We start from the raw sequence: 25,433 nt of genomic DNA, 5'->3' as shown, positions 1-25,433 counted from the left end.
TTTTGTGGGGGGATTTATCCCCAGGTGCGTATTCCCAGCTCAGGCTCCTGCCTGTGGGTGTCCCGGGTCGGGGTCTGTCCCCACTGTCACCAGGTGCCACGGCTCTTGTCCCCACAGCAGGGACAGAACCAGGGTGTGGGAGATGGTGTAGCGAGAGCCCAGTCCCTCAGCATTGCTTTGGGGGGCTGTGAGGGAACAGGGAGCCCCTTGGTATCACCTGGGGAGCTTTGGGGTCAGGGGAGGCCCTACCAAGCCATTGGGGGGCAAACAGCTGTTAGAGGGACACAAGGGTGACTGTCCCCAGGCCAGGGGACACCCCAGTGCCCCCAACACCCACAGGACACCTCCATACCACGATCCAAGGCTGGAAGCAGCCCCCCCAGGCTGCCCTGTCCCCCCAGCCCCCTGCTGGGGCAAATCCTGGCCTTTTTTGGCCTTTGCAAGATGTTGCTTTTCCACCCCGGCTGCACCGTTCCCATGGCAACCGGAGGACCAGGCTCCGCCAGCTGGGTAACCATGGCAACGAGAAAAGCCCCATCCTGCTCAGCCCAGACACCGGGTGTCTCCCCACCATCACCCAGGGGCTCCCCAAACCTTCCCGCGACACACCCAGGTTCTGGAGGCTGCACCCCAAATCCCTCTGGGGGTGGTGAGGGGCCATGGGCAGCAACCACCATCATCATCCTCATCCTCCTCCTCCTGCAGCCCTTGGCTTGGGGGATTTACAGAAATCACCCCCCTCACCCCAGCTTCAGAGCCATCTCCCCTTCACCACAGTGCCTTAATTAGGAAAAGTAATTAACATCGCAACGAGTGCCGGTGCCTGGCTGCATCCTCCGTGGGGAGGAGGGTTTGAATGTGGGTGACTGCGGTGGCCTCGTGGCGGGACTGCCGTTGTCCCCAGCGGTGCCAGGGCAGGGCAGGTGGCCTTGGGTGGCAGAGCATCGACCGGGCAGAGCATCGACCGGGCACAGCCCCAGGGGACGCGGCTCCCCCATCCCTGCCCGCAAAGCCGCGCTGTGCAGAGCCCTGCGGAGCTGCCGGCACTCACAACATCCGTCTGACCCAAAAACGCGTTCCCAGGGAAGGAAATCTGCCCCGGCCAGCTGGCACCTCCTGGTTCCTCCCTGGGCACCGGCAGAGCTGCCCGAAGCTGCTCCATCCCCAAAAGCGGGGGGTTTGCTGCTCCAAGGCCGCACAAGGAGGTTTGTTCCCACGTCCCCGCGGTGGCTCCGCTCCCCCAAGGCGCAGCCGCTGCCAGCGCCGCTGCTGAGGCTCCCGAGTGACAAAGGGACTCCCAGGAGCCTTTTCAAACAGCCTTGGAAAGCAAAGCTCCCGCGATGTCTCCCCCATCACCCCTCGCACCCTCATCCCCGCCGGCCCCTCGCACCCCAACATCATCCCCAGCACCCCGTGTCCCCTGGCAGGACCAAGTGCAAACAGATTCAGGATGAAAGAGCCTTTTCTCCCCAAAGCAGCCCCCCCGTCCACCACCCTGACCCTCCGCCAAGCTGCTGGAGCCAGACGGAGCGATGCGGGGCCAAGGGCTGGACTCTGACCCCCCCATGTCCCGCTGCCCCTCGGTCCCCCCTGGGTCATCACCTTCCAGGGAGGTGCCAGCGAAGCTGGGAGCAGCTCCAGAGGCTGCGGGGACCCTGCCCAGCACCGGGGGTACCAGGGGTCAGGGACAGTGCACAGCGCCATGTCCCAGCCCCCCCTTGCCATGGGGACATTTCACCATCCCTGGTCCCCAAATGCTATGGTGGGGATGGGCACTGGGGCAGACAGCGTGCTGCAGACAGTCCCACTGAATAATGCAAGGATCTGAATCAATATTTCAGCTCATTTTCAAACCTGGTGACACAAAACTGTCTCCAAACTCTTTTTCTCCCCAGCTCAGCACTGTCTAGCTGCACCTTGCGAGTTATTTTTAATGGGGAAGCTGTGTGAGACTGGATTTTGTGACATCCCCCTGCCTTTAATCACGGGCTGGATCCAACCAGCGTGACAACAAACACTCGACATCCCGAAAAACACAGCGGAGGAGATGGCCCCGAGGCGCAGGAGGGTGCTCAGCACCCAGCAGGATGGGGCTTGAGCAGCGATGGGTATGGGGGACTCTGGTACCCCAACCATCACCCAGCCTCGGTGGTGCTGGTGTTTGGGGCAGATCCGGCCGCACCCGGAGCGTTTCCCACCCCCAGCCCCCGCCAGCACCTTTTCCAGAACCATCATTTGAATCAACTGGTTCTTCCTGCCCCAAATCGCCCGCGAGCGGAGCCGGGATGGCAAAAACCGCCCGAGCGGCACCGCAGCACAGCCAGAGCCACACACACGGGGCAGGAGCGCAGGCAGCCAGCATCCCGCTGCACCTCCTGTCCCGCTGGGGTGTGCAGACATGCGGGGTCCTCCTGCCCTCCAGTGTTCCCAGTCTGAGTCCCCACAGCGCTGGGGCTGGCAGGGACAGGCAGGGGCTGGCAGGGGATGGCAGGGACAGGCAGGTGCAGGCAGGGGCTGGCAGGGGCTGGCAGGGGCTGGCAGGGACAGGGACAGGCAGGGGCTGGCAGGGGATGGCAGGGGCTGGCAGGGACAGGGACAGGAACAGGCAGGGGCAGGCAGGGGCTGGAAGTGACAGGTAGGGGCTGGCAGGGCCTGGCAGGGGCTGGCAGGGGCAGGGACAGGCAGGTGCAGGCAAGGGCTGGCAGGGACAGGCAGGGACAGGCAGGGGCTGGCAGGGCAGAGCAAGCACTGGGGAGCTCACTGCCCTCCAAGACACCTCCATCAGCGAGATGAAAGCCGGGCCCCGGGGTTCCCTTGGGGCAGCAGCCGGGACCAGCCCAGGCAGGGCTCAGCGGGGCCCCCGGCACAGCCCCAAATCCCTGTTTGCTCTGGCAGGAGCAGATCAAAGGCCCCCAGGGCACGGGGAGAAGAGGCCCGACCCTGGCAGTCACAGATCAAAGCCCCCGACGGCTGTTTGTCCCTGGTGAAGAAGCAAATCCCAGCCCTCGTGCTGGGGCCACCACCTTGAGCGAAGCTCCTCCATCCTCCACCCTCCATCCTCCATCCTCCACGCCCCATCCTCCATCCTCCCTCCCCAGTGTCACCAGAGCAGGGTCCCCATCAACCAGAGCTTGGAGAAGGAGCCACCAGCCTCGGTGGCTCCATCCCTGTCTTTGTTTCTCATTCCCGCCCCCATCCCTTCCCCCGGGGCGTGACAGCAGCCAGCGGGCACCGCGGTGGCAGTGCAGGCAATGGGACACACGGGGCAGTGTCCCCTCCACGACGCGATGGGCACCATGGAAGCGAAGGAGCAGCCCCGGCTCCATCAGCCGGGCGGGAATCGCAAACCTCCCAGGGCAAATTCCTCCCTGGAGTCTGGCCAAGCGCATTGTTCCACCAAGGAGCCATTTAGTCCTTAATTAGACATTTTAATGTCACCCAAGCCCAGCCTTGGAGATGCCCAGTCATCCCTTAACCCCAGCGTGCTGAGAACAAACAGCTCGCGGGGAGCCCTGCCCAGATGGGACAAAGCCATCGCGGAGCCAAACACCATATCCATCCTTCCCCTCCCCATCCCACCCATCCCCAGCTCCCTGGGGAGCTGCAGAGGACAGGGACAGCCCTGTGACCACCCCGGCCAGCGCAGGGGGAGTCCCCTGGACCCATCCTCGAGGCGTCCCACCTCACACAAGGGCGCTGCCTTACCTGCCACCCTGACGACAGCCCTCTCGGCCGGGTCCAGCACCGAGTCCTGGCTCTTCCGCTTCCTCTGCTCGTGGAGGGGTAAATTCCAGGGCAAGGTGTCCCCAGGGGGGCAGGGGGAGAGGCTGCCCGAGCGCTCGCTGCGGTAGGAGCGCTCGCTCCGGCATGACCGCTCGCTCCGGCACGAGCGCTCGCTGAGGGTCTCCTCGTCGGAGGACGACATGGCCCAGGGCGCGGGCAGGAGCGCGGGCAGGACGTCCCCACGGGCAGCAGCCTGAAGGAGGAACGAACAGCGTGTGACGTTGGGGCCACCAACTGTGGTTCCCTCCCCGCCGTGGGTGTTGGGGGTGATGGAGAAGGGACCATAGCACCACCATGTCCCTGCCCTTGCGCCTGTGCCCGAGCACCCTCGTGGGTGGGTGAATCGGCCCTCCTGGAGCTCCCAAATGCTGCCTCAGTTTCCCCCTTGTTGGTCTGGGGCTCCCAGGGACACTGGCACGGCCACCCCTCTACCAGTCACCCCACGCTGACATCGCTGGCACCATCTCACTCCCACAAAGCAAAGTCCAAGCTTTTGGGTTCGATTTCTTTGTGCTGGGTACAAGAAGAAGCCATCAGATCGGCACTGCCCTTTGTACCTGCGGGGCTTTTTTCCCCCCTCAGAAAGGGAACAGCTTTAAAAATCCTATTAATCATGGCAGGGGAAAATGGTAGGGCTTTCTGGAGCACGCGGGGAGTGAGCTGTGCCGCGTACACACGCTGGGCAAATAAGCACCTTGCATGAGACATATTTAAAATCATTCTCATTGTGTCCTCTAGCTCGACCAGGGAAAATGCACATGAAATGACTGAGACTCCTACAACCGATGTGCCGCGGCAGAGGAGCCGCCTCCATCGCGCAGAGCCTTTCCTTATTATCAGCATTTAATCAGCAAAACAGGAACAAAGAGACCCAAAAAACATTGCAAGAAAGGGAGAAAAGATTCCATGAGTCATTCACCCCCCAGTGAAAAGCTGCAAAATAATGAACCGCGGCCCAAACCCGCGTCTCCCCGGGCAGCCCCGACGCCTGCACCGGGCGTTCATCCCCGGTTTTGGGGTGTGGGGCCGGGGGGGTTCGGTGCCCGGGGGCTGCGGCGCGGACGGGGGGGCAGCAGGTGCGGCATGGGGCGGGCAGGGCTCTGCGGGGCACACAGGGCCAGTCTGGCACCCCCGTTCCTGCCCCCCCCCCGGGCCGCATCCTCCGGTGCCCGCAGCCCCAAGCCGGCCCCGCGGCCGCTGCTCCCGCTCCCGGTGCATCCGCGTTCCCGTCCGCCGCCTTCATCCCCGCTGCATCCCCGTCTCCTGCCGCTCCCGCTCCATCCCCCGCTCAGCTCCTGCCCATCCCCGCTCCATCCGCCGCCCTTCCCCGCTGCGCCCCCCCCCGCCCGCAGCCCCGGCCCCGCTCACCCCCCGCTCCCGCTCTCGGCGGCTCCGCGCGGGCAGGACGCGGCGCTCCCGGTCCCGCAGCCGCTCCCGGCCCCGCGCTCCCGGTTCCGCGCCTGCCGGCCCCGCCGTGCGCTCCCGGTCCCGCCGCTCCCGCCGCCGCGGCGCCTCCCCCGGCCCGGCCCTGCCCACCGGGGCGGCACGGAGCGGCGGGGGGGTCCCGGCCGCCTCCCGCCCCGCGCTGCTCCGGGGAACCGGCCCTGGCGGCCGTCCCTGCACCGGCCCAACCCGGCACCCGCCACCCCGGGCATCCCCCTGCGACATGGAGTCCACCCGACCCGCCCTGTGCCCCCAGCCTGCCCGCACTCCCCAGGACACCCCAACGGCTGCTGCCTCCCCCGGCTGCCTCGACCCTGGCCTGCACACCCAGCCTGCACCCCCATTGCACAGAGGATCCCCCCAAACCATCCAGCAGCTCCCCACACAGCCCCCTCGGGCACCCTGTTCCTCCCCCCAACACCCCTCTCCATCCTATTCTCCAGTCCCTCCAGGCCCCCGATAATTAGAGCACCCATCGATCGGGGCCAGCAAATGTTGCGGGAGCACAGCAGGAGGACTCGAACAGGACACAGGGGGATGTGAGTGGGGACAGGCATGGAAAGGGCCAGAGAGCTGCACTGGAAAAGCCATGGGGTGTCCAGGGCCTCACCTGGGGGGCAGCGAAGCATCCCAGCCCCAGCCGAACGGGTCCCAGCAGCAGCTGTGGCGCAGGCAGGGTCACCAGCAGCAGCCCCAAGGGGTGGCTGAGCTGCAGGACAACCCCGGCCGCTCCGCAGGAGTGAAGCCGGATAAACCGCTCCGGCTGACGGCAGATCCAGCCGCCCCGCACCGACGGCGGGTCCCGGCGAGCAGCGGTGCCGTGACACGGCCCCGGGCCAGCGCGGCTGCTCCCACGGCGCCGTCTCGCACGGTCGGGCCAAGCCTGTCGCCCCAGTCCCTCGGGGGTCTCGGCGCGGCCGGTTGCCCCATGGGCATCTCTCCCCAGCAAGTTTTCAGATCTCATCCCAACAGGTCCCTCTGCTTCTCTGCGGCTGTTTCCCCAAGTACCTGCAGCGAGGGGGTGGGACGGGGGAGGACGCGGCTGGGGTGTGGTGGTGACACATGGCTCCCGGACACTTGGGATGTGGCTGTAGAAGGGCACGTGTCGCCCTGCAGCCCTGCCCGGATCCAGGGATGGGGAGAGCAGCGCAGGAGGAAGAACGCGGCCAAAACCCCCTGGGGGTGGATGCACTGGTGGGATGTATGGAGCCTATAGATGCAGCAGCCAAGGCCTCACAGACATGAGCACCGGCTGGTGACAAGGACATGAGCTCCCCAGGACCCACCGTGGCCAGGCCAGGTTGAACAAAGGTTACACTGGAAAATCATGTCGTCACAGGCCAGCACCAGTCCTGCCACCCCAGCAGCATGTTCTCTGTGCTCCCCCCAAGCATCCGTTGTGCTCAAGTGGCGGCGCGGGGTCCCAGCACCATGAGACACCCCAAAATCGACGAGAGCCCGGGAGCAGGGAGGGCTCGTCCCGCCCGAGCCAGTGGCCTCGGGTGCATCGGGAGGCAGAACGAGCACGAAGAGCCAGACGCAGCTTGCGCCGTTCCCAAAGCTCCCGGACGGGTTGGGCGGCTCAGCCGCGTGTTTGCGACGTTCAGAGGCCCTGGTTGACAGCACCGTGACCCCGGCCACGGTGATCGCGCTGCGGTGATCCGGCCATGGCTCCCCCGGCTCCCGGCGCACACCGGGGCGATGGGCACGACACCCCCGGCTGTCCCCGTTCCCCTCCGTTTGCCCTCAGGGTGTGACACACACTCCGCCAGCTGCAGCACTGGCTTTATGGTGATGATGTGTCCCTTTGTCACCCTCTATTTGTGCCACCAGCTCCGAGGAGCAAACGCAGCCGATTCGAGTGTGTTGAACCGCGGGGAAGCAAGAGCGGCCGGAGCCGGCGCCCATTCCAGCCCGCGAGGATTTCACGCCTTTCCAGAAATCCCTCCCGGTGGCACCGGATTATTTGTGCTCCGAATCTGGGTTAAGATCGTGCGCTGTTTTGCCGACGTGGGGATGAGGAGTCGTTATTTCGGGAGGAAGAGGGGATGGTGGGGGGGATGGCTTAATGTACAGCAGGGACACCCACCCCAGGAGGGTGCTGAGACCTCAGGGTCCCGCTCAGCATCCGCAGGGACACAGGGACACGTCAGCTGGCACGTGGCTCTGCCCCAGGGTCTGTCCCCTCTCCCTCATTAAATCCTTCACCCAAACCCGCAGATGAAATTTGCCTTTTCCCTTGACTTTTGATAAATTATTCATCTCCCGAGAGTTGTTTATTCCCCGTCTCTGAGTCACAGAGACGCTGCTGGAGGCTCCTGGCACATCTGGGGCTGCGGGAGCTGCAGGAACTGGGGGTTACCCGCTCCCCAGACCCCAATTCCCGCTCCCAGGGGACTGAGGGTTGTAGGAAAATTGGAATTAGGGAGTTGGGGGGGGAAGCAGTTGGGGAGCAACATGAAGCTGCACCCACAGCAGTGGTTCCCCAAGATCTCGGCAGGGAGCTCCTGCCCAGCCCCGCGCCACAAAAACACGATGAAAAAGCAAAGAGAGAAATATAAACGTGGATCTACTACACACTGGGAATGAGTCTCGTTCAGGGCTGAACTACATTGCGCAGCACAGGACGCTCCACGTCCCTTTTGCCCGGGGGAACTCGGGATGATTGGACCCGTTTTCGATCGCTGCTGCTCGGCCCTTGTCCTCCTGCCAGAGCTGCGAGAGGGTTTTTAATCTACGAATTCGACCATTTTCATTAGGTCTTTGGTTATTTTCCTTATCGGCTGAAACTTCTAACAGAGCTTTTAATTACAACGAATAGTCGCAGACCCTGTGATTCACCGCTTGCCCTTGGCTGCGTGAACATCTCTCACCAGAACAATTAGATTTTGGATGGATCTAAAGAGCCACTTGGGAGCCGGGAGCGTTTAGATACGTTTCCGTATTTCCTCCGATATCTTGGCAGCTGATGAGATGAGTCACTCTTGACACCAGCTACTTGCTGGGTTTTTTGCTGAGCCCTTTTCTTTATTCCTCTCCCTAGAAAAGCAAAAGCCACCCGTCGCATTCTCAGCCTTTTTCTTCGCAAATCAGCAACAGGGTGAGAGAAAATGTCCTCAAGTTGCACCAGGGGAGGTTGAGGTTGGATTTAGGAACAATTTCTTCCCCAAAGGGCTGTGGGGCATTGGAACAGGCTGCCCAGGGCAGTGCTGGAGTCACCAGCCCTGGAGGGGACAGACGGACATGAGGTTCTCAGGACATGGGGTAGTGACAGGGCTGGGTTAATGGTTGGACTCTGATCTTGAGAGGCTTTTCCAACCAAAATGATACTGCGATTCTTTCTGTTGTTTCCCTCCCCAGCTTTTATAGCCAAAACACTGTAATTAATCCCCCCCCAGCGTCGGCATCGTTACATCAGCCACCAGAGGTGACACTGCGCTCGGGTCGGCGTTTGTCATCCCAGCACGGGGATTTGCGAGGATCAGGAATCTCACAGGCTCCACCTGCACCAAAGATTAAGCATTAAACCCACAATCACCGGTATTAAAATCGGGGATTAAAGCACAGAACCATCCCCTCTGCTTCTAGGCACTCACCTGCTCTAATGCCACTACAAACAGTGCTGAATTTGGGTGGAAATACCCCCCAGGAAGGAACAGCAGCTGCACCTTGTGCAGCTGGAGAGCGACTGGGAACAGCCCAGCACACACCAGTCCCGTGTCCTGGCTCCAAATTAGGATGAAGTTTTGCAGGACAAGCTTGGATAAGGTTTATTTTTCTTTGCTTTTAGGTTATTCCTCTGGTTTACAGCAGCGAATGCCACCTGGCACAATGGCTGCAAACACAAAGGGAGAACCCAGGCACCAGCTCCAGGAGCGTTTGACCCCAAGGATACGTCCCTGGCACCACTGAGGCATTTCAGGGCGTGTTAAAAAGCTCCCTGGCAGCAGTTTATATATATATATAAATATATATATATATATATATATATATAAAAAGAGCAAACTCTTTACTAATACTTCTCAAAAAGTGGTACAACAATACAGTGTAAAAACAACCCTCAGACAGCGCTTTACTCAGAAAAAAAGAGAAACCAAGAGCCAAACGCTGTTCCGAAGGAGACGTTTACTAATCCACGCGATGCCCAACGCGGCGTCTCTCCCCATCCCACGGCTACAGCGTAACCCGCTCGTGTCGTGGGTTTTCGTGGCGGATTTCTCCACCTCGCGGTTGACGGAGGGTCCGGCCCCCGCGGTCACGGCCGCGGCTCCTCTTTGCCCTGGTGGTGCTCAGGCGGCGTGTACTTCCCCTCCTTGATCATCTTGTCCCGCTGCTTCAGGATGGTTTTCAGCCGCGCAGCCTGGCAAAGCGCACATGACAGGGCAGGGAAACATTTGGGTGACCCCGGTGCAGGTCCTGGCACCCGGTGAACCCTTATTCTGCTCTTCACATGGGTCTGAGTCTCCTGCCAAAGACTTTTGGGCTTTCAGGCTGTTAGAGCCCATTTTATAATGAGTGATAATAGAGTCTGCAGCCCAGGCAGCATTTTCTGCCAGGGCTGCTGCAGCTGAGGGCTGAGCGGAGCTGCTGGGGAGGAGGAGGAGGGTGGGCAGGCAGGATGAAGTGTAAGGACCATTTAACGAAGGAACGTTGTTCTTACAAAACTGAGGAGCTGGTCCCTGACCCCAGCCGGGGGAAGGACCGAGAGACATCAGACTGTGAATCCTTAATGTAAAACAAAGTCTCTCTGAACTAGTCCCGGAATGCAAACTGATTACTGTATTTACAAGTTAATCCAGGGGGAAGGGCAGCCAAAGAGCCAGGAACACATATTTTAAACAGATCGATAAGGGGAAGGGGGTTGTTAGGATTAGATGACTGGGACAGGTAAACTGAGGCAGGTCGGGTGGTCTGTAAACCCTGCAGTGCCAACCAGTGGGGAACAGGGGAGGGAAATTGCGGCCGGGATTCGGGGAGATATAAGTAGAGGCTTTTTGCCGTGTTCTGTGTGCCTGCCTTTAGGTACAACACCCGGCCTTGCAAAACCCTTATTAAAATACGCTTTGCTGAGACGTCCTGCCTGGGTCTGTTATACTGGCAAGGTGATTGATTCCTACAAAAGGGGCTGCGCAGGGCAGGGCTGTGTGAGCACAGCGCTCGGGGAAGGGGCTGCAGGGCCCCCTGCCCTGGGGAAGGGACACGGGACCCGCCTGGGGGTCCCCAATGAGCAGGACCCCCCAGCAGCGCTGCCCCCTCCCCAGCCCGTTCCAAACCCCCCAAGAGCGCCCTCCCCGCCCGGCCCCGTGTCCCCGGTCCCTCACCAGCTTGGTGCGGTGCATACACTCCATGAAATCCTCGTACTCGGGCTGGCACTCGCGGCGGGCGCGGGTCTGGCCCAGCCCGTGCCCGCACTCCACCCACTCCCGCTCGAAGGCGTGACAGGCCGCGGCCTTGCGGTACGGCTGCGGCATGCTCTGCCGCAGCAGCCAGCGGTCCACGTCGATGCCCAGCTGGCGCTGCAGGTCCCAGAACGGCATGGCTGCGCGATATGTCGCGACACCGACAGCCCCGGGACCGGACCGGCCGCCGCCGTCCTTCACAAGCCCTGCGCGACGCCGGCTGCCGTCAAGCGCAACCGTAGGGGCGACACTCGCGTCGCGCTTTACGAACGGAGCCAGAGAGACGAGGGGCACGAGCGGCACGAGAAGCGCTCCGCCCTGCAGCGCGCCCTGGTGGGGTGGAGGACAGGCCGCCCGCCGCGCCCCAGCGCCCCCTGCCGGCCGCCCCCCGGTGCTCCCAGTGTCCTCCCAGTGCCCCCACCCCAGTGCTCCCAGTGTGCTCCCAGTGTCCTCCCAGTGCCCCCATCACAGTGCTCCCAGTGTGCTCCCAATGTCCTCCCAGTGTCCTCCCAGAGCCCCCACCCCAGTGATCCCAATGTCCTCCCAGTGTCCTCCCAGTACCCCCATCCCAGTGCTCCCAATGTCCTCCCAGTGTCCTCCCAGTACCCCCATCCCAGTGCTCCCAATGTCCTCCCAGTGTCCTCCCAGTGCCCCCACCCTAGCACTCCAGTGTCCTCCCAGTGCCCCCATCCCAGTGTCCTCCCAGTGCCCCCACCCTGGTGCTCCCAGTGTCCTCCCAGTATCCCCAATGCCCCATTGTGCCCAGCACACCGCACCCCAATGCTTGAAGGTCCTCCCAGTGCCCCCAGTTTCCCCAGTCTGCTGCTTTCAGGGTCTCACACTGTCCCCTTTCTTCGGATTTAGGGCCTCTTGGTCCCCACTTCCCCCCCCACCCCGTACCTGTGTGGGACCACCGCCCACACCCCAGGGGTAATGGGCTTCGTTAGGACTAACGAGAGCTTGGGGACTGGGGAGATGCCACCAGTCCTGGGCCACCACCCCCCCATTTCCACACCCCCATAAAACCCCAGAGGTCCCTGCGGTTCGGGTGAACAGCCCCACCTTCCCTAATGAGCAAAGACTCATTAGGCAGCTAACTGCTAATTGCAGACGGATTCTCCACCGCCGCCAGTGCAGGGTGGGGAGGAAGAGCCGGCGGCTTCATCACACGACACCCCGAGCCGCGCTGGACAACCGTTTATTACCATAATTAAAAAAAAACAACCCAAATCTGCTTGGCGCCACCCGCCAAACCCCTTTCGCCGGCACACGCCACCACCTGAGCTGGACAAACCGGATTTACAGAGACACTTCAAAGCCCTCACCCACGGGCGCCCCGAGCGCGGAGCGGGGCGATGCCGCGGGACCTGCCCCGGTGCCGCCGCGGCTCAGATGATGCCGGTGGGAGCGAAGACGGGGGCGACGCAGAGCGACTCGGCCATCTCCCAGCCGCAGGACAGCGGCGCGCAGACGCTCTCGCGGTCGTCGTCGCTCTGCGGGGGTTTGCCCTGGAAGAGCTGGATGGTTTTCCTGCAAAGGGGGAGACACGGGGGAGCAGCCCCTTGTGAAACGCTGCAGGATGGGTCTGGGGAAGGGGGAGCTCAGGGGCTCTCACGCCCCCCAGAGCAACAACCCCCTGTGACAAACTGCCTCGATGTTTTAAAAAAGGTGAGTTTTGCCTCTGAGGGCAGTTTTACCTTTGAGGGCAGGTTTTTACCCTGAATCTCCAGGTTCTGGGACTCAGATTTGACCCCCCCACTTGGGCAAAGAGCCCAGCTGGAGGATAAGCCAGCATCATCCCAAGGTTTGATCCCCGTCCCCTCGCCCGGCGCACATGGGACCGTCCCTTACCAGGCCAGGCGGGACATGGCGTAGGTGATCTGCGGCTGGGGACGCTCCCCGAGCGGGGACGAGGTGGTGATGCTGTAGGCGCCCATGTCCTCGAAGATCAGCCAGTCCCCGACCTGCAGCTCGGGCAGCTCCAGGCCCTCGGCGATGCCGTCCTCGGCGTGTCCTGGGGGTCCCCGCAGGCTGCTGCTGTGCCAGGGGTGGCCCGGGGCGGGTCTCTGCAGGGGACAGATGGAATCACCGCAGGGGATGAGGAATGTGGCCTTTCAGTGTTTAAAAGAGGCCGATCAGAAAGATGGGGACAGACTTTTGAGCAGGGCCTGTTGTGACAGGACAAGGGGTGATGGTTTTAAGCTAAAGGAGGGAGATTCAGGCTGGACATGAGGAGGAATTGTTGGCCCTGAGGGTGGTGAGAGCCTGGCCCAGGTTGGCCAGAGAGGTGGTGGATGAACCATCCCTGGAGACATCCCAGGCCTGGCTGGACGGGGCTCTGAGCACCCTGAGCTGGTGAAGATGTCCCTGCTCATGGCAGGGGGGGCACTGGGGGACATTTGAAGGTCCCTCCAACCCAAACCATCCTGTGATTCTACAAAACCGGGCCAGCCCTCACCTTGTGCAGCTGCGGCCTGGGGCAGGGGCTGTCGAACAGGAGGCGGCTGAAAGCACCGTAGATGCCATCGCTGAGGTGATACACGAGGTTCTTCTTGCTGCCAGAGTCTTCCTCTGCGGGGGAGCAGGGAGAGGGCTCAGGGAGGCTCAGACACGAGCCCGTCCCACCATCCCACACACTGCCGGGGCCGGGCTGATCCACGGGAACCTCCGCCATGGCCGTGACGCTCGCGGCGAAGGTGAAGGCGGAGGTGACATAGTATCGCCCAGGTCTGGCGACAATCTCCACCCCGCAGCCATCTGGGAAATACAAGTCCAAGGCAGCGTTGATCCCGGCAGCAACCTGGATGGGAAGATGTCCCCTCTCTGTCAGCTCAGCCCCTCTGCAGGGAGCCAGACCCAGGGAAGACCCTCCGGGGAGCCACATACCTCTTCGAACCGGGCTCGGGTGTCCTCGGTGCCGGGGAACCCCCCTCCGATGTCCAAGAGGTGCATTTGGTAGCCCAGCTCTGTGCCCATCTCAAAGGCCAGCTGTGCTGCGGCCAGGGACTGCGCGAAAGCCTGCGGCTCCAGACCGCCGTTCCCCAGGTGAAAGCTGAGGGGACAGTCCCTGTTTCAGCAGGGATCACCCGTCCCCAGAGAGCAGCGAGGGGACACGACACTGGGATTATCACTTACTGGGGGAAACTGGGCAACTCTGAGCTTCCCACTCACCATGCTGAGCCTGCAGAGCCCCCCAAACCCTCCCTGAGGGACAAACCTGCCCCAAATTGATCCCAACAAGGGTCAGTATCCCCAGGTCCAGACTCCACCTCACTCCAGCGGCTCTGTGGACCCCTGTGCTGCTCTGGAAAGGCAGAGTCTCCACAGTCACTTCCCCCTATGGAAAAAAGGACCACGCGCTGTACCTGACACCAACGACCTCCACAGCCTGCTCCTTCGCTGCCTCCAGCAGGTGCCGGCAGGACTCCAGCGTGGTCCCAAACATCATGCTCGGATGGGCAGAAGGGCTGGAATCAGCGGTGATACCCAACAGCATCCTGCAGAGCAATTCCACACAGTGTTGAGGTGTCTTGGGGCCCTCTGTCACCCCACGGCCACCTCCCCAGCTCCTCCTGCAGCCCCTTGCTCCAGCAATGCCGCAAGACACCCACCTGGCGTGCGGGTGGCTCCTGGCCACCTTGCTCAGCTCCACCTCGTTGTCGAAGGCCATCAGCCGCACGCCGCGGCTGGCCGCGTATTTGATGTGGGCGACCTGCTTGCAGGGGCTGCTGTAAAAGATCTTGTCGGCTGGGACTCCGATGTTTTGAACTCGTGAAATCTCTGCCTGCAGGAAAACGACACACATGTAGGCAGGGCCCCAGGACCGGCGCTGCCCAGCTCTGGCCACGGTTAGCCCTGGGCTTTGGCCAGCTTGCGGCACTGCAAAGGGCAAACCGCCAGCACTGCAGCCTGGACTTCTCCAGGGAAAACCCCCAAGAGCTCAAAGAGATCACAGTGGACTTTGTCCTGGTGGGACAGCTTGCGGCAAGATGTTTAAAAGCAGCCTGAGACCAAGAGGAGAGAAAACAAGTGGGTTTAGCAGGAGTGGTGCACGTGTCCCCTGTGAGGGTGACGGCTGCAGTGCTGGTCTGAGCTGTAACGACTCTTTGCACTTTCTCCTCCTCATAACACGTCTTAGTTAATTACATCCAAGTAGGCGGCTTAACTTTGGATTCCTCTCTAGAAATGTGGCTATTGTGAATGACAAGCAGGAGAGAGCAGGGAGCTTTAGGCCCAGCCTTAAAGCCACTAAGCTGGATGGTTCTGGCAGCGGCACCCAAGGGACGTGCTGTGCCACCAGCTCCTGAGACAGGAATGTTGGTCAGGGGGAATAAGCCTGAGTCACCAGACAGATAGGACGGGGATTTCTGGGCTGTGTTGGGAGGGTTTTGACAGCAGAGGGAGACTCTGGCCCCTGTAAATGTTGTCTAGCGAGTGGAAATTTAGGAAAGGAGGGTGAGTTTTGCCACTGCCCCACTAATGCCCAGAGGATGCTCATCCCGAGCTGTGCCACCTCATTCCCCTACCTTGTTGGTACAGGCAAATCCTGCCCCCAGCTCTGCCAGCAGCCGAATCACTCCCTCGCTGCCGTTGCACTTCACCGGGAAGTAGGGCCTGACCCGTGGCAAGGCCTTCAGGAAGCGCAGGTGTTTCTTCACGATGTCCCCAAGGTCTGCCACGAAGAAGGCTTGCTGGTCACTCTAGGAGAAAGCCGGAGTGAGTAGTGGTCACCTCCCCATGGCCACCTCTGTCGGGGTGCCGGGAGCCACCAGCCCTCACCGCCTGGCACAGCTCCACCAGGATGTTCTCCAGAAGGTCTCTAGTGCTGAAACCCTCCTCCACCATCATAAAATTGGATTCGTTCAAGTACCCATTCATGGTCAAGGTGTGACAACACTGGCTGAAAGCCTCCTCCGGTAGGGTGCAGCTTCTAAATATGTAACACACTGGAAAAGAAAGGAAATAATATTAGAGGCCAGGCTTCAGAAGCTCCACCAGCCTACAGCACCCAGCCTGCTCCCCAAGGTGCTCCTGGCCCTGGGCACAGCTCTCCACTGCTCTCCTCCAAAGCAGCGCCAGCTGAGAGCCCCACTGGGGGTGAAAGCATCTTCTCCACGGGGAGGAGACCCAGTTATCTGCAGCTCAGAGCTGTGTTCTGGCACCCAGCAGCCCCGTCTTCCTCAGCAGCAGTGCAGGCACCGACACGGTTAACAACAAAGCCAACTTTCCTGCAGAGCAATGGCCTATATATGCCAGAACGTGCCCATTCATGCTCCGGCGTGTAGCGAGAGCTGCTGGACATTGCATGGGGTGAAGTTCCCTTGTGCTTTTAAAACAGTTGAAGTTTCAGGGGCACACCTGCCCAGGCACACGAGCCCCAGGAAAAGGAAAGTACCTTTAAAGAGCGCAGCACGGGCCACTTGCTGACACTTAGCGGAGCTTTAGCTTTAAGGTCGCAGGCTTAGATTCAACAATCTCCCTGCCTGGTTCCAGCCCATCCCACAACCCAGCAAGCTGCAGACCTAGCATGAGCTTGCAGGAAACGTTTCCACTCCAATAATCCAGGTCTAGCTCCCGGGCTCTTAGGGGAACATGCTCCCTCTGATCTGAAGCAAGCGGGCGACAGAGGTTTCATTTCTCAGAGCCGCACACGACTCCTCCTCTGCAGAGACACACTTACGACATTTCAGATGGGCACTAGGAGAAAGACCACGCTGACCCCGGAGCAGCACGGTGTCGTAATGCATTGAGCAAGCACCACCAGCAAGCTCCAGAGGTAGGGACTGGGGAGAAAAACTGGGTTTTGAAGCTCTTAGAGCTTCACACTGAAAAAAAGAGATCAACACCACCAGTCTTACCCTTCCTTCCACAAAAACATCACTAACCAGCACCGAGCCCCCCCTGCCTGGGCATGGAAAGGACGAGCAATTAAGTGGGTCATTCCTGCCAGCCCTGAGCAAACATGCCCCAGCCTCGGATACCCATTCCCTCCTTACCACGGCCCAACGCTGACCTGCCGGGGGGTGACTAGACGTGCTGCCAGGGGGACCCCGAGGAACGCTGAGCTCCTGCAGCACCCTGAGGTGTAGCTGTCACTGGGGGGGCTCAGGGGAGAGACAATGCAAGGAGCTAGTGAGGGACGGGGACACTGACGGCAGGGTGCCCTCCACCCACCATTCCCAAAATTCAACATTCACACGCATCCCTCACTGGCCCCCTCCTCCCTGTGCCATGCAAGCCAGCTTCCTCAGCAGCCCCGCACCATCCCCCCCCATCCCATTACCTTAAAAATCATTTAAACAGCTTATGCCTGCGGGTGTCCCAAGCAAATGAACTGGCCCCAGCAGCGGCTGTTTGTCCTGCCCCCATTTCCTGTCTGCCCCTGCTCCTGGGCTAGCCACCCCTGCATCCCTTGTGCACCCCCCTCCTCGCTCTGCCTCCCAACTGTGGCCATGGCAACCAAACCCAGCCACCCCATTGGCTGAGCTGCCTCTGAGCATCCTTCATCCCTTTTGGGGAATGCTCCCCGCCTCGCTCACCCCCTTCCCGGGCTGGGGCCGCCCCCAGCAGACACCCCAGGTTCTCACCAAGCCCCCATCACCAGCAGCTCATCCCCAGCCTCTAGGTGCGGAGCTGTGAGCCATCTCAAAGACCGGCCCTGCTGCAAGGGCGTTTGTGGCTGCGCGTGCATCGCGTGTGCAGGGACCCTTGGGGGGAAAAGTGCCAAAAATACCTCTGAAATACTGCTGCCAGGGAAACGAGGCTTCCTGCAGACTAATGGCTGCGCAGCGCCTGTTTGGCTGGGGAAGGAGTAAGGAAGACGTCAGGGACTGACGCTGCCTGTGTTGTGCTGCTGCCAGTTTCTGTGGGTTCCCTGACAGCAGACCCAGCTCTGCCATAGGTGCAGATGCCCCGTCTGGTCAGTCAGCCATGGTTTTGCCTGAATTTGTGCTTTGCCTGAATTTGTGCACTTGGGAATGGCCCCACTACTCCACCTCACAAACACCACAGGCTGAGCAAGGGATTTTTTCTTCTATTTGTTGATTTGCAGTTCCCTCCTCTCTGAGGAGACAACATGCTCTGTGTGGAGGGGTAGCTGCCTCCATAAAGGAGGTGAGAAGGACTGACTTATCCTGGATTCCTGTATTTAACCCTGTGGTCTTGACTTTGCCATGGACTCTCTTGGCAACCAGGGCCAAGGAAGCTTTGCCATCTCTGAGATACTGGCCTGTTTTCCCAGTGCTCTGTGCTGTGCAGGATGGGGGAGCCATGCAGACAGCCCCACGCTGGGAGGAGCACAGAGAGACTGGCTCTCGGCAGCTTGGTGTGGAGCACCGCAGTGCTCACTCGCTTCACAGCCCACGCAACAGCGTGGTGAACCCGTCCCACGCAGAGCCCGGTGGCTCAGACAGCGCCAGGACAAGCACCGAGCAGGGAGCTGCAGCTCACGCAGCACCGCAAACCCCGCCCACGACCGGAGTAACCACGCCCACTTCATGCGTAACCCCGCCTACTCCCTGCAAAACCCTCGTTCAATGTGAAACCCCGCCCACTCCATGAGAAACCACGCCCATTTGCTGTGGATCCCCGCCCACTACCCGCGAAACCACGCCCATTCACAGCAAAAACCCGCCCGCTTCCTGCGGAACCCCGCCCACTAGCTGCGGAACCCCGCCCGTGATGCATAGGGCCCCGCCCACGATGCGCGCGGCCCCGGCGGCGCGGGCTATTGGGCGCGGGGCGGGGCGGGCGCGCAGTCGGCGGCGGCCATGGCTCCGAGCGCGCAGGCGGGGGGCGGCGGCGGCCGCGGGCAGGCCCCGGGCCCGGGGCTCCGGCAGGGCATCCGCGCTGTCCTGCTCGGGCCGCCCGGCGCCGGCAAGGGCACGCAGGTGAGGGGGCACCGCGGTGAGAGGTGCGGGGGTCGCGGGAGCGGCTGGCAGGACCAGGCCGCCCGGTGTTGCCCGCCGCTGGGCCCAGCGCCTGAGCTCCCGCTGGAAGGACGCGGGTGTCCGGTCCTCACTTTTCCCGCCGAGGGACTGGAGCGTGCGGTCTGCCCCGCTCTGGAGGGCCCCGGGACTGCCCGCCCCCGGGGGCTCACGCAGCCCCGGGGCGCTTTGTCCTGTATCCCCTCCCTGGGGCGAGCCACGGGGCTCCGGTGCCCGATCCCCGCTCCCGGAGCACCGGCTCTGTGCGGGCCCTGTCACGTGCTGGCCGGTCACAGACCGTCCCGATGTGGAGACAGGGCCGCACTGGGATGGGGGGACCAAACCCCGGGTGTGCGCCCCAGCCCCCCGGTCCTGTCCCCAGACCCCTCCCGGTGAACTCGCCTCCCGTCTGTCCTCTCCCGCAGGCTCCCAAGCTGGCCGAGACCTACTGCGTCTGCCACCTGGCAACCGGGGACATGCTGCGGGCCATGGTGGCCTCGGGGTCCGAGCTGGGCAAGCGGCTCAAAGAGACGATGGACGCGGGAAAGCTGGTGGGTAGTGGGGAGATGGTCTGACAGCACCTGGAGGGAGAGCAATCAAAACCCAGCTCTTAATTAGGAGCCTCAGTGACAAAAAACAACTAGTGGAGAAAGGCAGATTGCAGGGTGAAGGTGGGGGTTCTTCTGCTCATTATCCTGCAGGAGAAACATCCTATAAAGACATAGTTGCTCATCAGAATTGCTCCTTACTTACCAGCAGCCTCAGTCTCCCTGAGTTGGTTCTTTCCACCTCAGTATTTTCATGTTCCTGGGATGAAAGTTTATCCTCAGAGCTGTAGGACGATACAGCCACACTTTGCAGCTTCTGTGTCTCTTCATGGGATGCCAGGACCCCTGTGAGGTGGAAAACTGTTCAGAGGGTCCATCTGTGTCCCAGCTCTTGCATAAATGCTGTTTGCCTGTAAGTTTAAAGTGAAAATAGATTTAGGGGTGTTGCTGCAGTAGTTGCGGTGGGTGCTGTGTGTGAGAAAGACACTTTGGATCCCCAAAGGAACAAGAGTTAGGATCTCTGACATTCATTTTCTGAGGATCCTGTTATCTTGCCAAAATGACTGAGATACCTTGGGGAAACTTGAAGGACGGCAAATTGCAGTGACTTGCCCCAAAGCTGAGCGGTGTGGGGCAGAACTTGGGCATCGCTGTCACAGGCTCTTAACACCCCACGGAGAATCTGCAGGCCCCAGGAGGGAAAAGTAACGTGGCTTATCTCCAGCGTTCACTCCGAGCCTGCATTGCAACACCGAGCCCGCGATATGCCAGCTGGTTGTGAAAGATAGGGATGTTATCTGGCAAGGCTGGTCGTATCTGCCACGTGTGTGTGTGGCTGCGGCATCGGGCTGCTCGGTGGGTACATCCCAGCAGTGTCCTCAGCTCTGCGATAACTCAGCTGGGAGCGCAGCAGCGTTCGGGATGAGTTTTATGCTCGATTACGAAGCAGGAGCCTTTGAAATTGGTAATCGGGAAAGCACAGAAGTGACTTGTTTCACCCAAACCGCCTCCCGCCCGGACGTTCCCCGCTGCAGGGCTCTTGTTTACGTGTGCTGTGACACCCCGGTCCCCAATCCTGCTGGGTCCCAGCTGTGTGTGCCAGAGAAAACAGCGCTGCTGAGGAGAGCTGCTCCCCAATAAACAGCTATTGTTGGGGCTATAGCATCTGTTGGCACTTTCCACGTGCTGCAGCATGGAAAAAGCACTAATCCCAGTAGTATGCTGGGATCGTGATATGGGAAAAACTATCCAGGGAGGCCTGAGTTTGTCAGCAACTGCTGGGCATTTACACACCTTGCAAACCCTTACACATCTTGTGAACCTTTACACAAGGGTTACAAGAATCAATGAGCAACTCACATGCTTTGCCCTTCCTGGCCAGACCTGCCTTCTGAGGAGAAAGTGTGGGTGAAAGTACAAAGTAACAGGAAATAGAGGTTATGTTGATATTTTGTATCATGAATTAGTTTAAAAAAAATTACCTAGGGAGTTTGTCTACAAGTTTACAATCTCTCTTGAAATACAGCAACGTTTGTAACAGAGAGGTGACAGCGCTGCTCCAAGTCCCTGCACGGGCTGGAGTGTCCCTGGTGTGAAATGTCTCATCAGACAGGTCTCTGGTGACACTGGTGGCAGGGATTGCTGTGACACTGGTGCTAGGGATTGCTTCCCCGGTGCAGGCAGGTCTGAGCATGCGGCGCTTGCCCTGTTAACAGCAGCATCCTGCACTGTGGCTGCTGCCTCCAGGACCAGGAACGGCTGCAAAACAGGTCCGGTGCAGCCCGGCAGCTGCGTGTAAAACGGGGGTGTAAAACCGTGCACTTGTTTCTCCGCAGGTGAGCGATGAGATGGTGGTGGAGCTGATCGAGAACAACCTCGACTCCCCTCCCTGCAAGAACGGGTTCCTCCTGGATGGCTTCCCACGCACGGTGAAGCAGGCTGAGATGGTACGGGAGCTGCTGTTCGGGGACAGGGGTCCCAGGGCTCTGTCCCGCTCAGCCGGGTGTTTTTGTTGCAGCTGGATGAGCTCCTGGAGAAGAGGAGAGAGAAGCTGGACTCCGTCATCGAGTTCAGCATCCCCGACTCCCTGCTCATCCGCAGGATCACTGGACGGTAATTCTTCTCTCCCAAACGCTCAGCGCATCGGGTGAGGTTTCTTAGTTTATGGGTCAGCACCCTAATTTTGGATCCTTGTCACTCTGGCAGTGTTTAGGGCTCACTGTGGTGCTGTTGTATATTAGATTTCTGCTTTGTTTGAGCTTTCCTGCCTGCTCTCTGCTCTCCCGTATCTGGGCCAGCCTCAAACAGAGCCCCCTCCTTGCCCTGTAAATAGGGCTGACCATGAACTGCTGATATGAATCGTTGTCCTCAGTGCCCTAGCTCAGCCTTTAAGCCCAATGTCTTTGTGCTCTCGCTTCTCTGGAGCTTCTCCTGCTCCCTCAGGACGTGGCACACGTGTTTGGGCACTGCTGGACGTCCTCCCCAGGGTCAGTTGTGGCCGTGCGGTCACACACACGTCTCCCGTTGTTTGCTATTGCCCTGTGTCACCTTCACACCTCCGGGAGCTGGTTCCCTTCCCCAGTAAAGCAGAAAATAACAATTCCTTCTCCATCTCCTAGCACAGCTGTTTTTTCAAGTGCCTAAAGAGGCCCTTGGTACAGAAATAGCTGGAAGATAATTTTATATTATTTTTGTTAATAGAGAAAGGCTAATGGGGTTGCTATTGCGGATGTTTCTGTGCTGACGGGTGGCAGGTTCAGGAGACCTTGTCCTGACACCGGGCTACTTTGCTGACAATTGCTTTCTGTCTTAGGCTGATTCACCCAGCGAGTGGCCGCTCTTATCACGAGGAGTTCAGACCCCCGAAAGAGCACATGAAGGACGATGTATGTGAACTCCTGAGGCCACAGCTTGCACTGCTTTGGGTTTAGATGATGCTTTGCAGCATCCCTGGAAAAAACTCCTTTCTCTCCTTCTCTCATACCTTCTGTCCCAGCTTTTTGGGGAGTGTGGGGAACTGCCTGAGCCGACAGCGCTGTGGGGAGCAAGGCCTGGAGGGATGAGCGAAGGGCACGGCCGTTCTGCAGAGCCGGCTCAAGCTCTGCTAATCTCAGAACTTGTTGGACTCTGTCCATAGCTGAAGTTGCGGTGGGTTGTGGCCAGTTTCCCTCCTGGGGAGCAACTGTAGCTGGTGTCTGCTCTGGAGGATCCTTGGGCTCCTTTTAGCAAGCGGAGTGGTGTGTGGGGGAAAGACCACGATGCTGAATCCTTCTCTCTTCAGTGACTTTCTGGGACTCGTTTTGGCTGCCGTGGGTTTGCCCGGTGTCCCCTGCAGACCTGGGGCTCGGGAGCCGGGGTTGTCGTAGCTGTGGAGAGAAGGGGGGAGCGTGCCGGGCTGCGGCTAGAGCTGGAGACTGTCCCCTTGCTTCTCCCAGGTCACTGGAGAGCCCTTGATCCGCCGTTCGGACGATAACGAAACAGCCTTGAAAACCCGCCTGAAGGCCTATCACACGCAGACCTCTCCCCTGGTCTCCTACTACAGCAAGCGAGGGATCCATACAGCGGTGGATGCCTCCCAGTCTCCCGACGTGGTGTTTGCCAGCATCCTGGCAGCCTTCTCGAGAGCAACATGTAAAGACCTGGTTATGTTCATTTAGGGCTCCGTCCCAGGACGGAGTTCTCCCTTTTCTCTCTCTCTGTCTCTCCATCTCTGTCTTTCCTGGGCTGGGGAGGGTGAATTGCTGAGCAGAGTAGAAGAGGAGGGGACAAAACAATGCAGCCCAAGGCAGGGCTGTGCTCATTCTCAATTAAACAAGCTGTTAACGGTCTCTATCTCGCTATATGTGAGTGTCAGTCTGTGGGTGCTGGAGATGTGGCCTCTAGAGGTCGCAGCGAGCCCGAGCACCAGCTGCCAAAAATGGGGTCTGCACCCCTTTGGATCAAAAGGCTTTTGTTTCATTGCAGAGCTGGAAGGAGCTGCACTTTGGGTTGCTCCTCAGGGGACTGGAAGGTTGGAGAGTCGGTGGAAGGACCTTTGCAGGGTGCGGGATGGGTGGTGTGGGAAATGAAGCGGTGGGGTTGCTCCTGGCGAGGACGTGAAGGGCTGTGCGTGGGAGCACAGCTGGCTGCTGCTCAGCGCCGGCTGGGAACTTCTTGTTCTGTGGGTTTTATTCTCTGTGGGATGGCAGGTTACCTGTGAACACACAGCCTGTGTTCCTCCCTTTGTGATGGGGCGTGTGGGGCAGAAAGAGGGTGGGTGAGAGCTCGGGCTTTTCAGCTTCTCCTCATTTTTGGGGCCCAAATATAGCAAGAATTAGTGAGATACTTTTTGCTTGTTTTTAACATGGAGCTCTGGTCAGAGCCTGGCAGTCACTGTGTGTGGCAAGTTGGCATCTCCTGAGGACAAGAAAAGGACTTGGGTTTTGTCTCTTCACTCTTGCCTGAGCTTTGGCCAAGGAGATGAAAATGTGTCGAGCTTCTCCTGATCCCAAAGTCTAAATAAAACCTTATTGCAAAGCAAATGATTTTTTTTTCCAAGGCCTGAGAGACAGCGTAATTAACCACCGGCTTCATGTGCCCTTGAGCCAACGACCTTCACTATGAGCTCATGGAAATGTACTTGTTCCTTGAGCAAATCGAACGGCTCCATCAGGCTGTCCATTCGAGGACACTGTGTGCGGTGTGGTTGGTGTCCCGGCTTCTCGGGGCCGTTCTGCTGCTGTAAGGTGGCTGTGGTGACCTTTGTCCGTGCAGGATTCCAGCCCTTCCTACAGGACCCTGCTGTAAATGCAGTTTGGCCTCATGGAACTCTGTCCTTTGGCCTTCCATGTGTGTTTACCGATTCAGTGTTCCCAAACACCCTCCTCTTCGGAGGAGAGCGCTTGTCTCCCTGCCGTGGGCTGCGTGGCCAGAGCAGATGTCTGATCCTCAGGAATCCCTTGCTCTTTTTCCTGATAACTCCTCTTTCTCTGAAAACTGCTCTCTATCCTTGCACATCCTTTCCAGAGAAACAACTTCTTCCCTTCCAGCAAACTGGAAATAACGCCAGGAACTGAAAGCAGTTGACTTGTTGCTCTTGCAAGCACGTGACTGCAGGGAAAGAGGGTTTGAAGTAAACGGTGCTGGTTTCGTCAGCAGCCCCTGGTCCCCTGAGAGTGCCCAGATGGCTGGTACCTCATCTGTCATCTCTGATCTCCTGCAAAAGGGCTCTGGGTACTGGAAAGTGTGTGTTCAAGCTGCCCCATATCTCAGTGATTTTAAAGAACTTCTGATTGGGAGCAGTTTTTATCTTGGCATCTCAAGCCAGTCCACAGCAAGAACAAGGTGTTCTTCTTCCTTCCTTTTCCCCTCTGTGTTCACTTCGCATCCAGCTCACCAGCCTTTTTCTGCCATAAACCACAATTTTTAGCTTCTTTTTTTCCTAAATCTATTTTTTCTTCCCGTTTATTGCAGCCGAGTGACCCCGTGAACAAGATGAGAGACCACCAAACGCTGCACGCTCTGCTACATCACCCACGGGTGCAGGGAGGGCAGCTGGGGAGGGGGTTACGCTTGAGGGGAGGGGGATAAGGAGGTGGTAGACAAGGGGCTGGGGGGGCTGATTTGGCTGGTTTTAGTTTGGATCTCTTATTCAGCAGAATCACTGTGAAGAGGAGATGGCTTTCTCCTTAGCAATCGCTGTTTGGGGAGGCAAAACAATTGTACAGAGTGAACCATTTCCGCCAGGGATCAGCTGCATGTCCTCGGCCTGTTAGGAGGGTCGGGCTACACGCTGTTCCAGCCGCTCCGGGATCGTCAGGGTTTGTCTCATGGCATTTTGGTACTTGGAGACCACTGGGATCTTTCTAAACTCGCTTCCTGTCAGCAAGGACCAAAATGAACAAATGACTCATTATTTCTGGAATGGAATGGAATGGGAAAAAAATGATGCCATGGTGTGGTTTGTGGGTTTTATTTTTCCTGGAAGTTTTGTTTCTCTTGTTCTGCTGTGTTCCTAAACCCCGGCATGGAGACTTCTCGAGGTTTCTCTGCTGCTGACCAGAGGGGCTGCGGCTCTAGTGCAAACCTGCCTTGGCAAAGCGGTGGCTTCTCTGTGATCCTGACCGAGCTGGAATTCACGCAATTCTGGAGAAATGCAAAAGAGACTTAATTGACTGCAAAAATAACACTTAATTGGGTTTCTTTTTTAGCATTTCTTTTAAAATCAAATGGTGCCTTGTCTAACCTCTGAATCGAGAATAAAATAACCTCTTTGCATTTTGTATCTGTTGCTGTGTCCTCTTTGGCCTGCGGACAGCGTGGAAGAGGAGGTGGATGACAGCACAGCCCACTAACAA

At 59.4% G+C, this 25,433-nt stretch overlaps 4 protein-coding genes across 28 annotated transcripts in view; 1 reads left to right on the top strand and 3 right to left on the bottom strand.

The window, feature by feature from the left end:
- Positions 1-5,284, bottom strand: part of MACF1 (microtubule actin crosslinking factor 1) — a 137,471-nt gene extending 132,187 nt beyond the window's left edge. For 14 of the 17 annotated variants that reach the window (XM_065041673.1, XM_065041670.1, XM_065041669.1 and 11 more), the window contains exon 1: positions 3,706-3,976. In XM_065041673.1, coding sequence (XP_064897745.1) covers positions 3,706-3,925 — 220 coding nt within the window. In that variant the 5' untranslated portion in view covers positions 3,926-3,976. Of the gene's footprint in view, positions 1-3,705; positions 3,977-5,151 lie in introns of those variants that run through there. The other 3 variants (XM_065041684.1, XM_065041686.1, XM_065041680.1) reach the window with 2 other exon arrangements.
- Positions 5,285-9,332: 4,048 nt separating this feature from the next.
- NDUFS5 (NADH:ubiquinone oxidoreductase subunit S5) lies at positions 9,333-10,875 on the bottom strand. The gene is made up of 2 exons (XM_065041778.1): positions 10,548-10,875; positions 9,333-9,586 (listed from the first exon to the last, which is right to left on the bottom strand). The coding sequence occupies exons 1-2, from the start codon at positions 10,761-10,763 to the stop codon at positions 9,482-9,484; spliced, it is 321 nt and encodes a 106-aa protein (XP_064897850.1). The 5' UTR covers positions 10,764-10,875; the 3' UTR covers positions 9,333-9,481.
- A 932-nt stretch (positions 10,876-11,807) lies between these two features.
- AZIN2 (antizyme inhibitor 2) lies at positions 11,808-19,099 on the bottom strand. Of its 8 annotated transcripts, none has more exons than XM_065041239.1 (10): positions 17,213-17,228; positions 16,639-16,729; positions 15,405-15,571; positions 15,152-15,325; positions 14,237-14,409; positions 13,991-14,122; positions 13,512-13,677; positions 13,084-13,425; positions 12,477-12,691; positions 11,808-12,155 (listed from the first exon to the last, which is right to left on the bottom strand). In XM_065041239.1, exons 3-10 carry the CDS (start codon positions 15,501-15,503, stop codon positions 12,014-12,016), a joined length of 1,443 nt encoding a protein of 480 aa, XP_064897311.1. In that variant the 5' UTR covers positions 15,504-15,571; positions 16,639-16,729; positions 17,213-17,228; the 3' UTR covers positions 11,808-12,013.
- Positions 18,353-25,358, top strand: AK2 (adenylate kinase 2). Of its 2 annotated transcripts, XM_065041759.1 has the most exons (7): positions 18,353-18,514; positions 18,976-19,101; positions 20,934-21,044; positions 21,116-21,210; positions 21,911-21,983; positions 22,533-22,728; positions 24,550-25,358. In XM_065041759.1, the coding sequence occupies exons 1-7, from the start codon at positions 18,395-18,397 to the stop codon at positions 24,555-24,557; spliced, it is 729 nt and encodes a 242-aa protein (XP_064897831.1). In that variant the 5' UTR covers positions 18,353-18,394; the 3' UTR covers positions 24,558-25,358. The 2 variants fall into 2 exon arrangements, with proteins under 2 accessions (XP_064897831.1, XP_064897830.1); XM_065041758.1 differs by lacking the exon at positions 24,550-25,358 and having other exon boundaries at positions 22,533-23,618.
- The last annotated feature ends 75 nt before the right edge of the window (positions 25,359-25,433 follow it).

This window comes from Columba livia, chromosome 26 (assembly GCF_036013475.1).
Source record: "Columba livia isolate bColLiv1 breed racing homer chromosome 26, bColLiv1.pat.W.v2, whole genome shotgun sequence".
NCBI lineage: Eukaryota > Metazoa > Chordata > Aves > Columbiformes > Columbidae > Columba > Columba livia.
This window is presented reverse-complemented; position numbering and strand designations above follow the sequence as displayed.

Coding starts and splice junctions, on each gene's coding strand:
- NDUFS5 (XM_065041778.1), bottom strand. CDS start 10,763: ATGCCGTTCTGGGACCTGCAGCGCCAGCTGGGCATCGACGTGGACCGC. Junction 9,587..10,547: donor GTATGCACCGCACCAAGCTG/GTGAGGGACCGG, acceptor GCGCTTTGCCAG/GCTGCGCGGCTGAAAACCAT.
- AZIN2 (XM_065041237.1), bottom strand. Junction 14,410..15,151: donor GATTTGCCTGTACCAACAAG/GTAGGGGAATGA, acceptor GTTTTCCTGCAG/GCAGAGATTTCACGAGTTCA. Junction 12,692..13,083: donor CCAGGCCGCAGCTGCACAAG/GTGAGGGCTGGC, acceptor TGTCCCCTGCAG/AGACCCGCCCCGGGCCACCC.
- AK2 (XM_065041758.1), top strand. CDS start 18,395: ATGGCTCCGAGCGCGCAGGCGGGGGGCGGCGGCGGCCGCGGGCAGGCC. Junction 19,102..20,933: donor CGATGGACGCGGGAAAGCTG/GTGGGTAGTGGG, acceptor GTTTCTCCGCAG/GTGAGCGATGAGATGGTGGT. Junction 21,211..21,910: donor ATCCGCAGGATCACTGGACG/GTAATTCTTCTC, acceptor TTTCTGTCTTAG/GCTGATTCACCCAGCGAGTG.